At 47.4% G+C, this 20,538-nt stretch overlaps 1 protein-coding gene across 2 annotated transcripts in view; it reads left to right on the top strand.

The window, feature by feature from the left end:
- LOC146833110 (uncharacterized) overlaps nucleotides 1-20,538 on the top strand; it is a 645,049-nt gene that overhangs the window by 510,218 nt on the left and 114,293 nt on the right. For both annotated transcript variants that reach the window (XM_085600733.1, XM_085600734.1), the window contains 4 exons: nucleotides 8,580-8,633; nucleotides 11,345-11,398; nucleotides 18,823-18,876; nucleotides 19,378-19,485. In XM_085600733.1, coding sequence (XP_085456859.1) covers nucleotides 8,580-8,633; nucleotides 11,345-11,398; nucleotides 18,823-18,876; nucleotides 19,378-19,485 — 270 coding nt within the window. The remainder of the gene's footprint in view (nucleotides 1-8,579; nucleotides 8,634-11,344; nucleotides 11,399-18,822; nucleotides 18,877-19,377; nucleotides 19,486-20,538) is intronic.

Below are 20,538 nucleotides of genomic sequence, written 5' to 3'. Positions count from 1 at the left end.
TTAATTACCTGAAATGGTTGTCCAGTTAACACTTGTTTAGCTGCTTCTCCTGTATCTACGGCCCTTAAGCATACTGAAAAGCCTTCTTCCCCAAGATGTGGCTGGGCCTTCTGCCCCAAGATGTGGCTGGGTAAGGTTTTGATTTAGTCTTCCCTCCTGCACCCTATTGCAAGCATTTGCAGCAAGTCAGCCTAAGGCCCAAGTCGATTTTTTCAAAGATGTTTCTCAAAGAGCCCTAATATGTTATGTTATTTAATTTTATAGCGCGCACGGCTACTCAAAGGAGTGTCCCGGCTCGATCAAAGGGGAAACAAACAAAACCTGACCCTCACAAAAAGAGATGAGTTTTTAACAATTTGTTAAAACCAACAATGTCATCAACCGAACGAAGAGCAAAGGGAAGTGCATTCCAGGCACGAGCCGCCAGAACGGACAGGGAAGCACCCCCCAAGCGATGCCGCTGGAAACCAGGAATCTTTACCAATTTAAGGGAAGCAGAGCGCAGAAGTCTCCCAGGAATGTAAAAATAGAAACGTTTCTGCAAATAGGCCGGTCCTAGGCCGTGGAGCGCCCGATGGGCTATGGTGAGGGATTTAAACACCACCCGCGCCTTGACCGGGAGCCAGTGCAGGGAGCGCAGGTAGCCCCGCACACTCTCCCTGGGCGGGATCCTTCCCAAAAGGCGGGCAGCCGCATTCTGGATCATCTGGGCTCTATTGAGGGAGTAAGCTGGAATCCCCACATAGAGGGCGTTAGCGTAATCCAGGCGAGACAGGATAAGTGCACGCACAAACGACTCACGAGCCGACTGCGGAAGAAGCGGAAAAAATCTTCTCAGAACTCTCAGGAGTCCAAAACAGCAGCCTGCCAGTCGATTCACCTGGCTGGAAAAGGAAAGATTCCCATCAAACCAGACACCCAGGTTCTTGGCTGTCTGGCTACTGGACAGGGGGGGTGGAAACTCAGCTGGCCAGATCAAATCTCTGAACCCAGGTGGAAAGTCACCAAACAGCAGAACCTATGACTTGTCTTCGTTGCATTTCAACTGGGCGATAGCCAACCATTTGAAAACTGCCGCGAGACACAATTGCACAGGGGCCACAGCAGCCGTGTTCTTATTCCACGTGAAAAGAAGTTGTGTGTCGTCTGCGTAGGCAATCACCTTAGTCCCCAAAACTTCCGCCAACCTGACGAGAGGGGTAAGGTAGATGTTAAACAGAAGGGGGCTAAGGGATGAACCCTGAGGCACCCCTGTGCACACACGCTGAGGTGTGGAAGCCACCGGGGGAAGCCAAACCCGCTGAGACCGGCCCTCCAGAAATGACTTAATCCAGCCCCAGGCTGATCCAATCACACCAATCTCTGACAATCTGTCCAGTAGTAGAGAATGGGGAACCGTATCGAAAGCAGCCGACAGGTCGAGCAGCACTATGGCTGCTCTCCCGCCGGCATCGAGACAATCACGAATAGCCTCCGATACCTCCACTAAGGCACCTTCCGTGCTAAAGGAAGGGCGAAAACCCGACTGAGCCGGATGAAGTAGGCCCGCACCCTCCACATACTCTGAAAGCTGCCTGTTAACTAGCTTCTCGCACACCTTAGAGAGGCTAGGGAGAAGAGAAATCGGTCTATAGTTCCCCGGAAATGAGGGATCAAGAGAAGTTTTCTTCAAGAGGGGGAGGATTTTTGCCTGCTTCCAAATACTAGGGACCTTAGCGACGTGCAAGGACATATTGATGATGTAATTAACTTCGGCATTCACAGTCTCTGCCATGGAAGCCAAAAGTCTTGCCGGGCAGGGATCAGCCGGAGAGCCGGACTTCAAGCCCTTCAATATTCTCAGCGAGCAGGGTAGATTAACTGGGGAAAAATTAGCAAAAGAATGGATGGAAGAAATACCCACCCGGCTGGGCGCATGAGAGACCAAAGAAGGAGATCTGCAGTCCTGCACAACGGAATTTGAAAAACTATCTTTAATCCCTTGGATTTTATCCCCAAAAAATGTGGATAGGGACTCGCACCAGGCAACCAACACGGGCATCGTGCTACTTTGAGCTAATGGAGACATAAAGCTCTGAACAATGGCAAAGATCTCTTTAGAATTATTTTGCGCCTGATCTATGCGAGTGGCGAAAAACTGCCTTTTAGCTAAAGAAATGGTCTTATAATATATTTTCTGGCCCTGCCTAAGCCTGCCCTTGGCCTCCAAGCAGTAGTTGCTAAGGCGCCAAGATCGCTCCAGTTTCCTACAGTCCTGCTTCAGGTGGAGCAAATCCACCGTAAACCAGGGTTTAGAGGGAGAATCCCTCGACCTTCTAGAAGAAGTTGGATTGGCTATCTCAGCTATAGAGTCCTGCAACCAGTTATGAAAGGCATCGAGACTCCCATCCAAATCCTGCAGCAAGGACGGTCTTTTTGCCTCCAAAGCTCTTGCAAAGTCGACAGGGTCGATTTTCTTAAAAGAAGGTTTATGAGAAACTGTAGGCTTTGAGCACGGGGAGGCTACTTCCCATGAAAAATAAATTAAATAATGATCAGACCACTAGACCGGAAGAGGAGCCTTAATTTTGATGGGAAAGGTCGAGAAAATGGGATCAAGGATGTGGCCACCTTGGTGGGTCGGCTGACAGACCCATTGCGAAAAGCTACCTGGCAGATCTCAAGAAGCTCCACCGTATCCCTTAGATCCCCTTGATCCAGATGAATATTGAGGTCTCCAAGAATTAAGTAGTGGGAAAACCGAAGGGCCCGCGATGAGACAGCCTCATCACAAGCCTGAAGGAAGGATTTGGCCACGCCTGGTGGGTGGTAAATCAAAGACCCACCAAGCGTAAAATGAGCTGAAAAACGAATACTAAAATCCAGGGCTTCACAACCGCCCCAGTGGCAAAGTTCACTTTTGCCAAGCTCCCACCTATCCTTAAAAATAACAGCCACCCCCCCCTCCTCTCCCCACAGAACGATCTAATCTACAGATTTTATAACCTGCAGGGATAGCCATTGACACTATAGGGTCAGAAGAGCCATCCAGCCAAGTTTCAGTAATAAATAGCAGGTCCAGAGAATTGTCCTCCAATAAATCAAAAACCTCCAAATAGTGCTTCCTCAGTGAGCGCACATTTAGCAGTGCTGCTGAAATGGCAGGAGCTCTAAACGCAGGGGTAGAATCCAAGCAAAGATGAAATCCACAAACCCCACACACATAATTTTGCATTCCCCATAAGTTGGGGTAGTTCTGGATGTCACAGCACGCGCCCCTTAGCCCTTTCAGCGACTCACTCGAGAAGCGTCGACGATCACCAGCGCACCCCATTTGCGGAGCAGCATAACTGGCCCCGGCCGCCGACGAGACGCTGACGGGCGCAGACGGGCTTGCCTTAGGCGCGCCAGCGGCGCGCCAGCGGCGCGCACGCGCAGCGTGCATTGAAATAGCTTCGGTGGCCAGATAGCTAGAGCGCGCCCGCCAAAACAAAATGGCGCCTCTAATCTGGCACACCGGAAGTGAGGGGAAAAGCAGAAATACGATCAAGTTAAAATTGCCCCCAAGATTGTATTTAAAAACATATCATGTGCAAAAAAGCGCTGTGAACTATTTTTTAAAATGACCCCCAAACAGTAGAACACAGTAAAATAAATAAATAAATATAAGTTTCCAAGAAAAGTGTGCCCAAACTTACAAGCTTTTTTCATTACAATGCAGAGAAAAAGCTGACAATTCGTAGTAAAAATACTAAGGTTCTGATTTAGAATTTGGAAAAGGTATTCTATCACAAATGTTAAATCTCTTTGTATGCACAGTTGTGGCAGTTGTTTATATGGGTCCATAGAGTTTTTTGCAGGGCAACGGTGAACTCGAAAATTAGCAGTCGGAGTAATGGCAGGGTGGTGGATATAGCGTACTCTGTCACGCTAACAGCCTTTACTCCATCTGCCAATTTCTAAATCAGTCCCTCAGATAATTATTTACACCCAAAATATCAGCTTTAAAGGAGATTTTCCTTTAAAGAACTAAGGGGCATATTATCAAGAAACGGGGTTAAAATTATCGCCCTTTTGCCCTTGAGAATTCCCATAGAAGCCCATGTTCTGGTGTGAACATGGGCTTCTATTGGAATTCTCTGAGGCATATTATCAAGCCCATTATCGCCGCTCTAGCGGCAGTTTTCTGCCGCTAAAGCGGCGATAATTTTAACGCCATGCTTGATAATATGCCCCTAAGAACCCTTTGAGAATATCCTCCGGTGTGATTGTCTTGTAAATGGATGCAGCTCAAGTGGTCATTGTGGACCTCATATGGACAAGAGCAGGAATTGACTGTTGCAATACAGTGTCATTATTGTGGGTGGAAGTCATTTAACGTCGGCTACATTGAACATTTCTTAGGCAACTGTAGTTAAGATTGCCTTACATGGTACGGAGATGTGGAGGCAGGACAGCAGTTCAGCTGTTGTAGCTGAATGCAGTTTCCTGTGGGGGTCTACTCCATTTGCTACCAGCCTCTATGAGTAGAAATTGAATAGTTAGGTGACACTTCAACAACTTTAACATTTTGGCCATCAAACCCTTACACTTGTTTTGTGTTTGTCTGTTGTTGAATCCTCACACAAGAATCTACTCAACTACAGTCACGGCCCGTGCAGGTAAGAACGGTGGGGCCAGGTGGGAGGAGATTTCGACAGACGACCTTGAGGGGAAATTAATTATTGATTTAATTTTACCTCGTGGTCGTCTGTTGAATTCCCCCTCCCACCTCCAACCAGTGCTTGAAATGGAAAAATAGAAGTGCAGGTACTCTGTAGCCGAGTACCTGCTTGCTTCAGAGAAGTGCCAGTACTCTCCAATTAAAAGTATTACGTTGTTCTTGAAAAGTGCCAGTACTTTCCAGTTCAAAATAAAAAAAAAGTGCTGGTACTCCGTACCGGGCAGTACCGTCCCATTTAAAGCACTGTCCCCAACTGGGCCCCACCGCTCTTACCTGCACGAGCCACTATATGTGGAATTCTCCAAAACATATTGCCACAGGACATAGTCATCATGGAGAAAGGTTTATTGGGCAAGAGCTGAGGGTTAGATGTTTTGTAAAGCAGGCGCTACTTGCGTTGGGTGCCATTGCTTGCAAGTCATAAATGAAAGGACCTTTGAAGCCTGTTTTCATTAGACAAAAACAACAATTGATGGACAGAATGCAGAACAATGTCATACATTCACCCCAGTACAGAGATCTGGGCCAAAATCCATCGTTTTTTTGCTCACCATGCCATTCCAGTTTGAACCCAGCCATATGCAAATCAGTCTTGACCCTGTGCCCCATGGGAACAGTCCAGCCCGAACTGCCAAGCCAGGTCCTCCCTGGACTGGAAACAAGCATCCTAGGACCGGTTTCGGGCTTTCAGCCCTCGTCAGCCAGGATAGCTTGATTCCAGTGGCATGGAGAGCAAGGGACTCACGTCTGAGCATACCCTTCCCACTCGGGGTGACAAATGCAAAAACAACAATTGATGGACAGAATGCAGAACAATGTCATACATTCACCCCAGTACAGAGATCTGGGCCTAAATCCATCGTTTTTTTGCTCACCATGCCATTCCAGTTTGAACCCAGCCATATGCAAATCAGTCTTGACCCTGTGCCCCATGGGAACAGTCCAGCCCGAACTGCCAAGCCAGGTCCTCCCTGGACTGGAAACAAGCATCCTAGGACCGGTTTCGGGCTTTCAGCCCTCGTCAGCCAGGATAGCTTGATTCCAGTGGCATGGAGAGCAAGGGACTCACGTCTGAGCATACCCTTCCCACTCGGGTGACAAATGCAAAAACAACAATTGATGGACAGAATGCAGAACAATGTCATACATTCACCCCAGTACAGAGATCTGGGCCTAAATCCATCGTTTTTTTGCTCACCATGCCATTCCAGTTTGAACCCAGCCATATGCAAATCAGTCTTGACCCTGTGCCCCATGGGAACAGTCCAGCCCGAACTGCCAAGCCAGGTCCTCCCTGGACTGGAAACAAGCATCCTAGGACCGGTTTCGGGCTTTCAGCCCTCGTCAGCCAGGATAGCTTGATTCCAGTGGCATGGAGAGCAAGGGACTCACGTCTGAGCATACCCTTCCCACTCGGGGTGACAAATGCAAAAACAACAATTGATGGACAGAATGCAGAACAATGTCATACATTCACCCCAGTACAGAGATATGGGCCTAAATCCATCGTTTTTTTGCTCACCATGCCATTCCAGTTTGAACCCAGCCATATGCAAATCAGTCTTGACCCTGTGCCCCATGGGAACAGTCCAGCCCGAACTGCCAAGCCAGGTCCTCCCTGGACTGGAAACAAGCATCCTAGGACCGGTTTCGGGCTTTCAGCCCTCGTCAGCCAGGATAGCTTGATTCCAGTGGCATGGAGAGCAAGGGACTGGGGGAGAATGTCTGCATTGTCAGCATTCCGTCCATCAATTGTTTGTTGTAACGCTTTTCGCCCTAAGTGGGATGGGTATTCCCAGACGTGGGACCCGTGCTCACTACGCCACTGGAGTCAAGCTATCCTGGCTGATGACGGCTGATAGCCAGAAACCGGTCCTAGGATGCTTGATTCCGGTCCAGGGAAGACATGACTTGGCAGTTCGGGCTGGACTCTTCCCATGAGGCACAGGGTCAAGACTGATTTGCATATGGCCATGTCTAAACTGGGGTGGTGTAGTGGGCAAAAGAACGATGGATTTAACCCAGATCTCTTGACTGGGGGAGAATGTCTGCATTGTCAGCATTCCGTCCATCAATTGTTTGTTGTAACGCTTTTCGCCCTAAGTGGGATGGGTATTCCCAGACGTGGGACCCGTGCTCACTACGCCACTGGAGTCAAGCTATCCTGGCTGATGACGGCTGATAGCCAGAAACCGGTCCTAGGATGCTTGATTCCGGTCCAGGGAAGACATGACTTGGCAGTTCGGGCTGGACTGTTCCCATGAGGCACAGGGTCAAGACTGATTTGCATATGGCCATGTCTAAACTGGGGTGGTGTAGTGGGCAAAAGAACGATGGATTTAACCCAGATCTCTTGACTGGGGGAGAATGTCTGCATTGTCAGCATTCCGTCCATCAATTGTTTGTTGTAACGCTTTTCGCCCTAAGTGGGATGGGTATTCCCAGACGTGGGACCCGTGCTCACTACGCCACTGGAGTCAAGCTATCCTGGCTGATGACGGCTGATAGCCAGAAACCGGTCCTAGGATGCTTGATTCCGGTCCAGGGAAGACATGACTTGGCAGTTCGGGCTGGACTGTTCCCATGAGGCACAGGGTCAAGACGGTTTTGCATATGGCCATGTCTAAACTGGGGTGGTGTAGTGGGCAAAAGAACGATGGATTTAACCCAGATCTCTTGACTGGGGGAGAATGTCTGCATTGTCAGCATTCCGTCCATCAATTGTTTGTTGTAACGCTTTTCGCCCTAAGTGGGATGGGTATTCCCAGACGTGGGACCCGTGCTCACTACGCCACTGGAGTCAAGCTATCCTGGCTGATGACGGCTGATAGCCAGAAACCGGTCCTAGGATGCTTGATTCCGGTCCAGGGAAGACATGACTTGGCAGTTCGGGCTGGACTGTTCCCATGAGGCACAGGGTCAAGACTGATTTGCATATGGCCATGTCTAAACTGGGGTGGTGTAGTGGGCAAAAGAACGATGGATTTAACCCAGATCTCTTGACTGGGGGAGAATGTCTGCATTGTCAGCATTCCGTCCATCAATTGTTTGTTGTAACGCTTTTCGCCCTAAGTGGGATGGGTATTCCCAGACGTGGGACCCGTGCTCACTACGCCACTGGAGTCAAGCTATCCTGGCTGATGACGGCTGATAGCCAGAAACCGGTCCTAGGATGCTTGATTCCGGTCCAGGGAAGACATGACTTGGCAGTTCGGGCTGGACTGTTCCCATGAGGCACAGGGTCAAGACTGATTTGCATATGGCCATGTCTAAACTGGGGTGGTGTAGTGGGCAAAAGAACGATGGATTTAACCCAGATCTCTTGACTGGGGGAGAATGTCTGCATTGTCAGCATTCCGTCCATCAATTGTTTGTTGTAACTGTTTTCATTAGACGGCTCTGGTCCAGAGGTGAAAGTTGTATACATGCCTCGGACTGGAGACATTGCCTTTGGCCACGGCCTTGGGCAGCCAAATTGGAAGCAAGTTTGCCATCGGCAGATGGTTTGATTATCTGGCCGTCCCTCTTGGAAACCGAGATGGGCAGTCAAAAGAGACATTTCTGCATTTTTGTTTCTTGTGGTGTCACTTTATCTGTCTTTGTGCATAGCATGTCTTGTTTTGGTGAATAATGCATTACAGCATGGTGTGGTCCAATGCTTGTGGTCAGTATGGGCGCTGCGAAGCAAACTCCCGTGCATTTCTTATGTATTGTTTTGCTTCATTCTGATATTGACATTATGATCGATAAAGCCGACTCCTGGCAGCCTATTTTCCATGTTATGTCTTGCTTTTACTTGAAATGATATATGCGTTATTTTCTATCTCCTCTTCTGAAAGATATGTTCTGATAATCTGTAATGTTCTGTTCTCTGCAGGGTCCTCCAGGCACGGTCGGCCCCAGAGGCCCCCAGGGCTCCAGTGGTGGCGATGTAAGTGACCAGTTATCATTATCTGATGCATGTTCTTGAATCCCAGACCTCCCAGTAAAGGGCGAAGGTGCTCGTCTGGAGCTCGCCTGTACTGACGTAGGCGTCAAAATAAATATGTGGGATGAATTTTTTGGCATCTTCAGTTCTGTAGGGACTTACATGTAGCATTAGGGTGACGGCGAACAACTGTGAATGTATGTAGGGGTTTCACTGTTAGAAGTGAGACTTATCACCATGTCAGGCACGTGCCCCGATGGCTTCCGCCTCTGCTGCCGTACTGAAGGCAGGCTGTCATGGTCGCTGATGCGCCCCTCCCTCCCCGTCTGCATGGGTTTACTCTTCATCCACTCCAATTAATTCAGGCTGTTTGGTTGGCCTTGGCGCGCGCCCAGATGCTCCTGCTGGGTCCCGCGGCAGCCGCGAGCCACCGCCGGCAGATGGCGGGAATTGTTTGTTGGGCGATGCTTGTTCTGAGGGTGGGGGACAGAAGAGTGGAGTAGCAGGGGATTCCCAGCCAGCACAGACGGGGATGATAATGCCGTCGCGTGCCTCTAGCCAGGGGCTACTTGCAGCTAGCTAGCTGCACCAGGCACCCCGAGAGCTGTTGGCTACTCTCCCCGAGGCATCAAACTGGCACGGATCCTAGTTCTCCCCTGGAGCAATGTTCAGACACCAGCCAAAATGCAAGGACGATCTCAGTACAACTCCTCAGCGAGGTGCGAATTTTGCGGCACCGCGCTGAGAACAACCACCAATGACAGAGCCCATACGCCTGGGTGTGTCCTTAAGCATTTTAATAATAGAAAACACTATTAGTAATGTATGCGTTATGCAGTACTGCATAGACAATCCGTAAACATTGCAATCTTTTTTAGCAAATGCTTTGTACAGCAGAAACGTGAGCTTTAAACGCAGCACTATTTACACTGTGGGGCAGATTTACAAGCCCCATGCGCCACATTTGCGTCACTTTTCCCATGTTAAAAGTGACGCAGAAGTGGCGCAAGGGGCTTGTAAATCTGCCCCTGTGTGCTTAGAACAGGCGGAAGGACACAGGGGCAGATTTATGTTTCCTGGCGCATCCCTGCAAATCAGCAGGGATGCGCCAGGAAAAATGCGTCACGCAAGTTTACCCATGCGCCACCACAGATGCGCCGCATTTACAATGCAGCGCATCATGGCGCAAGGATAAACAGATGCGTGACGCATCTGATGGCATAAGGGCAGCGCATTGCTGGAGTCGTGTCGCAAGCACGACGCAACTCCAGCAATGCTGAGGGGCTGCCCATATCGAACATGCTGCGTCATGCCATTCGCCTGCTTCAAGCAGGTGCAGGGTTTTGACGCAGCAGCGTCGGAAAAGTGGCTCAGTGAAATCTTGTAGATTTCACTGCGTCACTTTTCCGAGGCTTTTTCCGACGGAACGCCCACCCTGCATACATTAAACCTGACGCAGGTTTAATGTAGCGCAGGGCTTTACAACATGACGCAACTCCCTAGATGCGTCACGTTGTAAATAAGGCGCAACATGGGGCATGGTTTACGCCGCCGCTGCGTCACAGAAGTGACGAAACGGCGGCGTAAATGTCTCGCAAGGGGCTTGTAAATCTGCCCCACAGAACGTAAATAGGGTTTCGTATGTATGATGATATGCTTTGTGTGGGTAGATCCCACACGCCACAAACACTGCATTATTTGCATAATGATCTGAGGATACGTAGACACACAAACAGAATGCAAACAATGCTTTGTTTGCGTTATGGTTGGCACGAGCGGAAACACACACAGAGAGTATAAAAAGGCGCTTTGTGTATAAAGACTATAGATTAATCAAATTAAATTCGCAGACTTTGAACATCACGTTACCATATGCTTATTGACAGGAGACGCACTGGATGAAAACACTGCAATATTTGTTTTATGTTTGGAGTGGAGAGATCACACAATTCAGTGGCCCCCGAAATTACGTAAGGCGCAAAATTGTTTCACAGCTAATGTGTCTCAGGTCACAAAATGCCAGTTAGGCACAGAGGGGCAGATTTACAAGAACTGACACATCTCTGCATAGTAGCAGAGATGCGTCAGTGAAGATGAGTCACGCAAAAAAAACCTTGCGTCACCATGGATGCGTCGCATTTACAATGCGGTGAACCTTGGCGCAAGGATTGACCGTTGTCTGACGCATCTGTCGGCTTAAAGGTAGCACAGTGCTGGAGTCAAGTCGCAAGCCCAACGCAACTCCAGCACTGCTCAGGGGCGGCCTATACTTGCTGTGCTGCGTCACTCCTTACACCTGCTTTAATCAGGCGTAGCATCGTCGTAAAAGTGACTCCGTGAAATCTTGTAGATTTCACTGCGTCACTTTTACGAGGCTTTCTTGCGTGGGAACGCCCACCCTGCATACATCAGACCGGATGCAGGTATAATGTGACACAGGGCTTTACAACTAGATGCGTCACGTTGTAAATTTGTCGCAACGTGGCGCATTGTTTATGACGCCGCAGCATCACAGAAGTGACGCAACGGCGGCGTAAATGTGTTGCAAGGGGCTTGTAAATCTGCCCCAGAGTACTTGAGACAGTGGCCTCCCTTCCCGATTTAGAAAAAAACATAATAACAATAATTGAAGAGTGTCTTGACTTTGAATACTGAATGTAAATAACCCAGCTGCAGGCATTCCATGGCCCTCACTAATATTATATTTTCTGCAGGGTCCTCAAGGGATGCCAGGAGGAACTGGGCAGCCAGGAGCGGTTGGAGACCGGGTTTGTATTTTTTATTTCACTTTGTGTCACTGGTAGCCTACCAGATACTTGATACCAGAATTAAGACCCCTTTTGTAGAATGAACAGTTGGGTTGCAAAAGTAAAGCAAAGAGTGATAAGTGTGTTGGTGAATTGGACCAGTAATAGAATTTGTGTTGAGGTCTTGGTAGAGTAGATAAGGTTTAGTCCCACTGCTTAACACTAAGGAATTTAACTGGGGTTCCTGGGGCTTCAGTCACAACTTCATACTGGCATTTAGTGTGATCCTGTGCAAGTATTTGCTACGCTATGCCCCAGATAAATGTCTTGCAATGTTTGGCATAATGTGCTACACACATCTAACCTGAAAGACGCTGACATTGAGAATTAAAGCAATCAATCGATTGAAAACCAAGAAGCCAGTGGCGGCTGGTGACTTTTGAAAGTGATCAGGCGTGAAAGTTCTGTCCAAATTTCACACTGTGATTGAGAGAAGCGAGTGAGACAAACAGCCACAAGGACCCAAGGTCTGAATTGCACAGTGAAAGCAGAACACCTGGGACAAATCCCGGCTTCCCCTTTTTCCAAAGTGTGTGATTCTGGGCATATCTTTTGTTACACAAAGCCTCCTTTTTCTTCATTAATGCTTTCTCCAGTTAAAAAATATACTTTGTTTCATTTTTGAACGGATTTATCATATTTTAACATTATATCTGCAGCATGTTTTTACATGCAAAGGACGCATTTTCATGCCGCAGATTTACAGGAGTTTTAGAGCAAAAGGTGACAATTGGCTCAGCTCTCTGTGTTAATTTGTTGGCTCACATTCTGTTACTGGGGTTTCTTCTCTAGAGTTCCTCTGCACCCGTCAGACACAGAAGCAGCAGGTACACGCTCTTAATCACACAGACAGACACACACGCATGCACGCACACACACACACACACACACACATACACACACAGAGTCATGCATATCAGCGCCAAAGCGCCATACATGAGTGCAAGACCATGGGTGACACTGACCTGTTAACCACTTCAAATCACACAGTAGTGTCACCTGTGGCATCACGCTCCTTACAGCAGTCAGAGGGAAGAGGGGGGCTGCTGGCAATAGAATGATTGAGAGCTTATTTGTGCTCAATCCTACAGCCAGTCCGATCATGGGCAGCCACCTTGTTAATGCTCTGGAACCCCACACTAAGGGTTGGAAAAAAAGCACGCACATGCAGGGGCGGCTGGTGGAATTTGAAACTGGTGGGGCGTATGCAGAACAAATGAACGTATGCGAGCGAGCGCAGTGAGAGAGCCCGACGGCAATAAGGGGGATTTGGGGGGGTTCTCCCCCGTGAAGAAAGTTTTTAAAAATTGCCATCTTTTTGGTGCGATTTTCAGCACTATTTCTGTGATAAATGGACTAAAAATTCAGTTCTTCTAGGCATTCATAAAATAAAACTCCTCCATTATTTCAGAGAATTTCTGGGTTGCCAAGCAAGTCTGACTTCTGCAGAGGGCAAGGGTACTAAACAAGACTGCTTTGGCTCTACCCTTTCCAATAGAAAACACTAGTTAGAGATGTGAACAAGTCCAATGGACAAACCTGGGGTCTAGGGAGAGTCCCTCTCCTGAGAAAGAAATTAAAAAAGATTGGCAAATGGTGCATTTTAAAGCAAATGAATGCAGCGATAAAGCAAGGCTTATTAAGCAGTGGGAACGTATAGTCTTGAAATATTAAACACATTAAAAACTGCCCTGTATCTTCTTGCATTCATTTGTTCAACAGTTACTGTAATATGTAAATTGTTCTGCATGACAACTTTAGCCCTTTAAAATGTATGCTTGCCCAGTGTCTTGCACTGCATGCAGCATTAACTTTGGAAAAATATGCTCTCCTTCTTGTACTAACGGGGAAGACCATCAGTTTGTATTAGGATTCTCATTTCTGCACCTAGAAATACGAGCAGGACAAAATTGCACCTCACTAGTACACCTGAACACTGCAATCGGCCACCAGCTGAAGAGACATCAGTTAACACTTGTAAAGAGTCTGCCATTGCGCTCTTTAATAACCTTTAATCAGTTTGAGCTAAAAAAAACTATTTTTATTGGAGAAGTCTGCTAGTTGTGCAGGGCGACATCTTCAACCATGTCCTTCTCGATATCATCAGCCAATGCAAGGTCACATATTCTTGGGGTAGACTGGCCACGTTGACACTTCACTTTACATCAAGCCCAAACAACACCCCAAGGTAATTCCAAGACAGAAATAGAAACCATCAGATCCTTCAAATATTTCTGTATGCCCAAGTTATAGGACAAACTAAGATCTCACCCAATATCACCAACCCAGCCACTGACATCAATACCCTCCCTACCCTTCTAGAAAACACACTCCTGAAAAAAACATATAAAAATCCTAATAGTGCTCGCTAACTCTACTAGTTGTACAGTGCTCAGTTGTGCCTGGTTAGGTTTGTGCTTTATAAATACCCACATACATACATACAAAAATAATAAATGTGTTAATAAAATAGTGTTGCTGGGCTTCCATGTAATACAGGGCTATTTTTCAGTGAATAACAGTTTTGATAGGGTCTGTTGAATATGTACAGGTATTTCAACAAACTTTATCATTTCATTTCACGGGACTGGATTTTGCATCAGTTTTTTCAGATGTCACAACAGCTAGACTGTAACAGTACCGTGCCAAAATACAGCCTGTACATACATGGACAGCTAGAAGGTTGCTAGTGAAGTGGTGACAGTACTATGCCAAAATACAGCCTTGCACCCTGTGCACGGACAGTCAGAAGGTCGTTAGTGAAGTGGTGACGCTACTGTGCCGAAATACAACGTCCTACCCCAAGCATAAACAGTCAGAAGGTCACTAGTGAAGAGGTGACAGTATTGTGGCAAACTACAACCTCCTAACCTGTGCATAGACAGATTCAAAAGGTTAGTAGTGAAGTGGTAACAGTATAGTGCCGAAATGCAACCTCCTACCCCATGCATCGATAGTCAGAAGGTGACTTGTTACGTGGTGAAAATACCATAATGAAATGCAAACTCATACCTTTGTGCATAGACAGTCAGAAGTTCACTAGTGATGCAGTGATAGTACCATGATGAAAGGCAACCTCTTACCCTGTGCTCAGAGAGTTAGAAGGTCCCTAGTGATATGGGGACAGTACAGTGCCGAAATACAACCTCCTACCCCGTCATAGATAGTCAGACGTTCACTAGTGACTTGGTGATGACATCATGATGAAATACAGTTAGGTCACTAGTGAAGTGTTGACTACCATGACAAAATACAACCTCCTGCCCTGTGCAGACACAGAAGTTCACTAGTAATGTGGTGATAATACCATGTGGAAATACAACCTCCTACCCCGTGCATAGACACGAAGACACTAGACAAGTGGTGACAACCTGGACCAGTAATCAGAGAGAAGCAGCCTTTGAAAAAAAATTCACACAGAGGCCCTCCATCCAGCAGCTGTCAATCACTGCTCACTCTTCACAAGTGAACACTTCTAGGCACATTCCCTTTGCATTACATGTTTGGATGTACAGACACACCTCAAGCCACCCAATAGTTCGTCTAAATGATGAACACTACAATATTCTTACATACTTCATCTGCGTTGGTTCTGTGCATTTCTCAGTAAAAAGAGCTTTTAATTTTGATGTGTGGCTCTTTTGCCAGAGGCATACACATATTGGATAAAAAAAAAGGGTGTGTTTAGTTAGTATGCGACCTAATTATGTAAAATGCCTGCATTGTGAAAGCGTGCCAAATTAATAATTGAACGCATCCCAGGCACGTTCATGGCTTTGTGAACTCTCGGTTTGTGGCCAGGGGAAGTTTCAGGCCTGTTTCCAATTATGGCGCACTGCAACACGGTATTAATTCCATAAAAGCGACAGGTAATGCAAGACCCATACCCAAGGCTAGAGGGGTCTTAATCCCAGTTTCAGGAAAACTTGCAGGTATTAAAGCTGCTGTATTTTGGCATTGAAGTATCTGAACTTGTCCCCTCAGACATTTTCGATCTGAGCAGTGGCTTGAAAGTAAAAGTAGCTGGTCTGTCTGCCATCCACATCAGGCGGTTTACACTGACCCGGCGATAAGGACTGAACTAGCCACAGACATTAGGCGCTTAAATGTTAAACGATTTTGCACATCCAATGTAATTTGCGCAGGCCTGTACCAGTACAAACCGTGTAGTGTGCAGCGCCTCTGCACTATGGCGTGGTTCTGTGCACGGTGCAAAGCTGCACCGCTCATCAGCAGTTAGCCTCCTCTCAAATGTATTGATAGATCGAAAAACGATTTAATCACCGATATTGTAAAAACATTGCAGAATACATTCATAACAGTAATAATAAATAAAACACTTAATGCACACACAATTTAGAGAGCAGCTAGCCAATTTGAGTGTATTTGGCTATAGGTTGTGTTTTGCCCTTTGCACAGCCCATCCCAGCAAATTCAGATGCCACGTTGCGTGGAATCTAAGTAAATCTGAGCTACAGATAGCAGCCAGTAAGACTAGCGTGTTGTAGCAGTCACTGCTGTGGAGGACTTCAGTTTCTAACACGTATATTGCACTCCTCTTTAGGGGTCGAAATCAACAAATGCTTTCAAATGTTAAGCCTAATTTGGATGCCACACGGGCTCATATTTTCAAGTGCAGATGTGGTAATAGCACATCTGCAGTTTGTGATACTGTCAGGTACAGCATTTTGCTGGTGCACTTTTTCTGAGTTTTGCACCTCCAAATGGGGAAAAAGGCGCACGTTGCATTAACTTTCGTGCATTCTGTGTCACAAAACCTGAAATGTATGCTGCGCAGTTGTGGCTCGCAATACTTCGGGGGGGTCGTGTGGGGTAGTTTACAATAAAAAAAACCCACAACTTACCTGGTCTGCGCCGCCTCTGTGCCGGGGCCCTCGTTAGGGGCTGCTTGACACCTTCTGTTCTGCTCTGTCCTGGGCCGGTCCCGCGCCTTCTGAACAACAGCCCTGGCCCCTTAGGCTGCGTGGTGTCTCTCAGGCAGCCAATTCTGGCGCTGCATTAGCAGCGCCAGGATTGGCTAGGGCACGGAGACGCCCCGGCCATTAGAGACCGGGGGTTGCTGCATGAAGCAACCCTCGGCCTCTCGGGTCCCGACTCCCCTCTTGCTCTCCTGGTCCTTAGGAGGTGGCTGTAGTGCACATGTTCGTGCTGGTCATAAAAATGACCAGCCCAAAATCGAGCATGCACAGTAATGCAGCTGTGCTTTAGTAAGCACTGCTGTCAGTCACCATCTTTGCCGCCACAGCCAGCCCAGACCCCACACCCCTTCAGCACCGATTGAATGCCTGCCTGAGCGGAGAGACTCGCGACTCGCGAGTGCTTTAAAGTTTGCTATTTTCTGCTTGTGTGCGGTGCGACTTTTGGCCATGTGGCCAGGTGGGGCAACGCCCCAGCGCCCCAATGGATGCACCGCCCCTGCACATGGCAAAACACAAAAAGCTCACCAGAAGTGTAGGGGCGTCCGCTAGTCCAAGCTATACCGCTACACGTGCACCACAGCAATTACAGAACTGCAGGGTGGCAGTGACTCCTCCCAAGCCCCTTGCAGATCCAACCAAATTCAAATACACAATGATGGGAGGTCTCAACCAATGCCGCCCTCTCCTACTTTGTCTGTGCTGGTCCGCCTTGCCCCCAGTTCTCTTTGCTTTCAAGTGAACTACGTGAATACATCCTAAAAGCCACCGGAATAGAGCGCGAGGGCAGGCAAAATGAATAGCACTTAAAACTAGACCACACCCTGCACCTGAATTTTTTTTTTTTTTAAACGTATTTTTATTGCAGAATTAAGTATGAGAACTCCATACTAGCAACCTACGCCCACCAGATATCTCAGAGCCCCCGCATCTTTGTAATCCTGTACACAGCCATTCAGCCCACATCCCGGAGGCCGGGCGGCACCACATTACCATTCTCTGAGTATCGTAGCCATCCTGTCACAATAGAGCAGGTCAACCTCCCAAGGCAATATCTGCTTTTCTCCCAGCCGCCTCAATCCCCAGCTGTCCGTCATTATAACACCCTGCACCTGAAGTGCACCCGCTTATATATCAAGGGTGAGGGGACCACATGCCCGTGCATGCACATTTATACTACCACTGAGACAATGATCTGGAGCCTATCTATGAAGCAGTCAGCCTGATTTAAGCAGCACGTTTGTTCCCACTTCTCCTCTCATCCCATGAATGGTGGGGCTCCACCCATCGCGCTCACATACACCAGCTGCTCCTGCAAAAAGCAAAAGCAAAATGTAGAGACTTGGAGCAGGTAATGTGATGGAGCTAGGAAAAAGGTTAGGAGAAAAAATCAACAATGAACGGGAGACAAGTTTAGGAGAGAGAGTTGGGGTACTATGGGAGGGTGAGTGAAAATGAGATGGAAGAGTGAAAAGAAAGCCTGGAATTACTGTAGGAATTGGCCTAAAGAATGGACAGAGGGGGAGAAGAGAAAAAAGGGAAGTGAGGGAGACCATTATTACCCTGATACGGGAATCTTAAAAGAATATGTATCTTTACTACTCATGCGATAGATCGCATGCCATTACAATGCGGTCATTACAATGACCGCGTTGTTACATCACGAAGCATTACATCGCAAGTCATTACAATGACTTGCTGTAGGGGGCTCGCTGGACTTAGGAGTAGTATTATTTACTATTCCTACTCCAGTGTGTGTAACAGCAGGGAAGATGTTGGATTGTAAATCCAACACCTTGTGCCCCCTATCGCAAGTCGTTGTAACAACTTGCAATGTAATGGTTTGCGATGTTACAACGCGGTCGTTGTAACAACCGTGTTGTAATGGCATGCGATCTATCGCATGCGTAGTAAACGCTGTTTCCCTCTTAAAAGGAGGCGGGTTGAATTGGAAGAGTGAAGGGAATTCCAGAAGAGGGACGAGAGTGGCCGAGTTATGAAAGAAATAAAGAAAGTAGAGAGAGAGAGATGAGGTGCAGTGAGAGAGAGAGTCAGGAAGTGGCGCGTAGATGGAGGAAAAGTGAGGAAAAGGATGGTGAAGAGGTGGTGGGTCGCAGGTTGCACAGAGGGATTTATGAGTTAAAGCAATAAGATGGCAGGTACCGCAGAAGGACAATTGACAGAACGGAATGATTCGAAAGAGAGCAATGATACTCATGATGCAATCACTCCTCCATTAATGCATTAGTGTGTCAATTCTGGCAGTGTGCAAATATCCTTGATGTTAGCACCACAGGAGCTGCATGTGTTTCAAGCGGGAAATCTTGTGGAGCACCTTTCAAAACCTTATTCTACCACTCTCAACCCTGATCGTTTGCACAAACAATAACATAGCTTTTGAGTCTTTGCTCGTCTATTGTATACTCATTGACTTCTGCTTCAACACAGGGTGAACCTGGTGAGGCTGGAGACCCCGGATACGCCGGAGAAACGGGACCCCCAGTAAGTATTGCGGTATTTAGACTTAAGCAGAAGCCTTGTCAAATCCGATCCCAGAGTCTCCAAGATCTGAGTCCTAGCAAGTGAATGAAAGCTCAGTGAACAATTGTTGGGGTAAGAAGGTGCTCTGACAAACTGGAGTAAAGGTTTGGATGAGGACATATATTGAAAGATTATAGTCGCTTTCGAGGGTGTAACAATGGTTAAATTCCCTGAACAAGAATTTCAGGCCCATTCTGCAGGCAAGGGCCTATAACGAAGGACAGGGCCTTTGACAACTGGTATATCCTGAGGCAGAAGGGCTATTCAAACAATCAACCCACGGAGGGAAGAATGTTCTAAAGTAAACAAGTAGAAATAAAAACACACGCGTTGCTGGAGGGTAAAGCTGTCGGAAATTGGTAGAGGGGTGTTGAGGTGGTTTGGTGCCACATTGCTAGAAATAAAGACAGTTACCCCATGTCCTGCCTAACACCCATAGATATGTACTCTTATCTTTTCTAGGGTACTAAAGGGGATGTTGGAGAGAAAGGAGACACCGGATTGTCCGGTGCTGGGGGGCCTCCTGGAGCAAGAGGTTCGGCCGGCGAAGATGGAGCCAAAGGAAATCTGGTGAGTGAAGGGCACTGGGGCTCTTGGTCAAGGAGAAAACCTGTCAGACCTGCTCAAAACAGCAGTTTCCTTCAAACTGTGCAGAATTTATTCAGGGCAAATTTCCACTCTTCTAGATGTTTCACAAGAAATAAGAATGAATTGATGGATCAATAGTGGAATATTTAAGCTTTTCCAAAGTACCATGATATTCAATTATGACACGCATTCCTTACATACTGTACCAGACGAGCAGAGACATGTGCACAATACAAATGTAGCAGCTGCAGCATACAATGCTGTCCAGCAGAATCCCAACTCTCCCTGGTTGAAGAGATCTAACAGTGGGGAGAGTTGCTGACTTCAGAGGTAGGGAACCATGGGTCCTATTTTAAAAAAAATCTACGGAGTGCAACACAAGCCACCTTGAAAGGGAAAGGGCAGGACTGCACTGTATTTACCATTATACAGCACATTCCTGTCCATTCCTACAGCTGGTGCACTTTTGCCTGCCTAGCACTAATGCAGGCCCCCTTGCATCATGTTGCAAGTTTGCCTGCATTGCAGGCAGGATTGTTTTTATGCAGGAAGGGGCAATTTACTGCAAACATGAGGAGAAATAAAGATAGTTTCCCTTGTTGTGCTCTGGTGGGGAAGTGTATAATTCAGATACATTCACAGGTCTACCAATGTTGGTAAATCTGTCAATGTGTCAGAATCCATGGGTGGATGCATGGGAACACCCATGCTCCACCCATGGCATGCCTTCTCGCTGCAGAGTAACGCAAGGCAGCGATTTGCATTGTTTTGCGTTCTTCTAGATTAACCAAGCCACCCAGGGTCATGCAAGGTGGCCTTGCTTGGCTTGATAAATCTGATTTAGGTTTTGCTACGCCCTTGCGTCCCCTTTCATGGTGCAAGAGTGATGCAAAACCTGATCAATATGCTCCCAGGTTTGAATCCTGGCAACATCCCAACATCTTGTGATTCTGAGCAGATCACTTAAGCTCCCAGTCCCCAAAAAGAAAAGAAAAACGAGCATAGTCTCTTTCTAATGTAAAGCACTCTTATGCT

This window comes from Triturus cristatus, chromosome 4_2, assembly GCF_964204655.1.
Source record: "Triturus cristatus chromosome 4_2, aTriCri1.1, whole genome shotgun sequence".
Lineage (NCBI taxonomy): Eukaryota > Metazoa > Chordata > Amphibia > Caudata > Salamandridae > Triturus > Triturus cristatus.
This window is presented reverse-complemented; position numbering and strand designations above follow the sequence as displayed.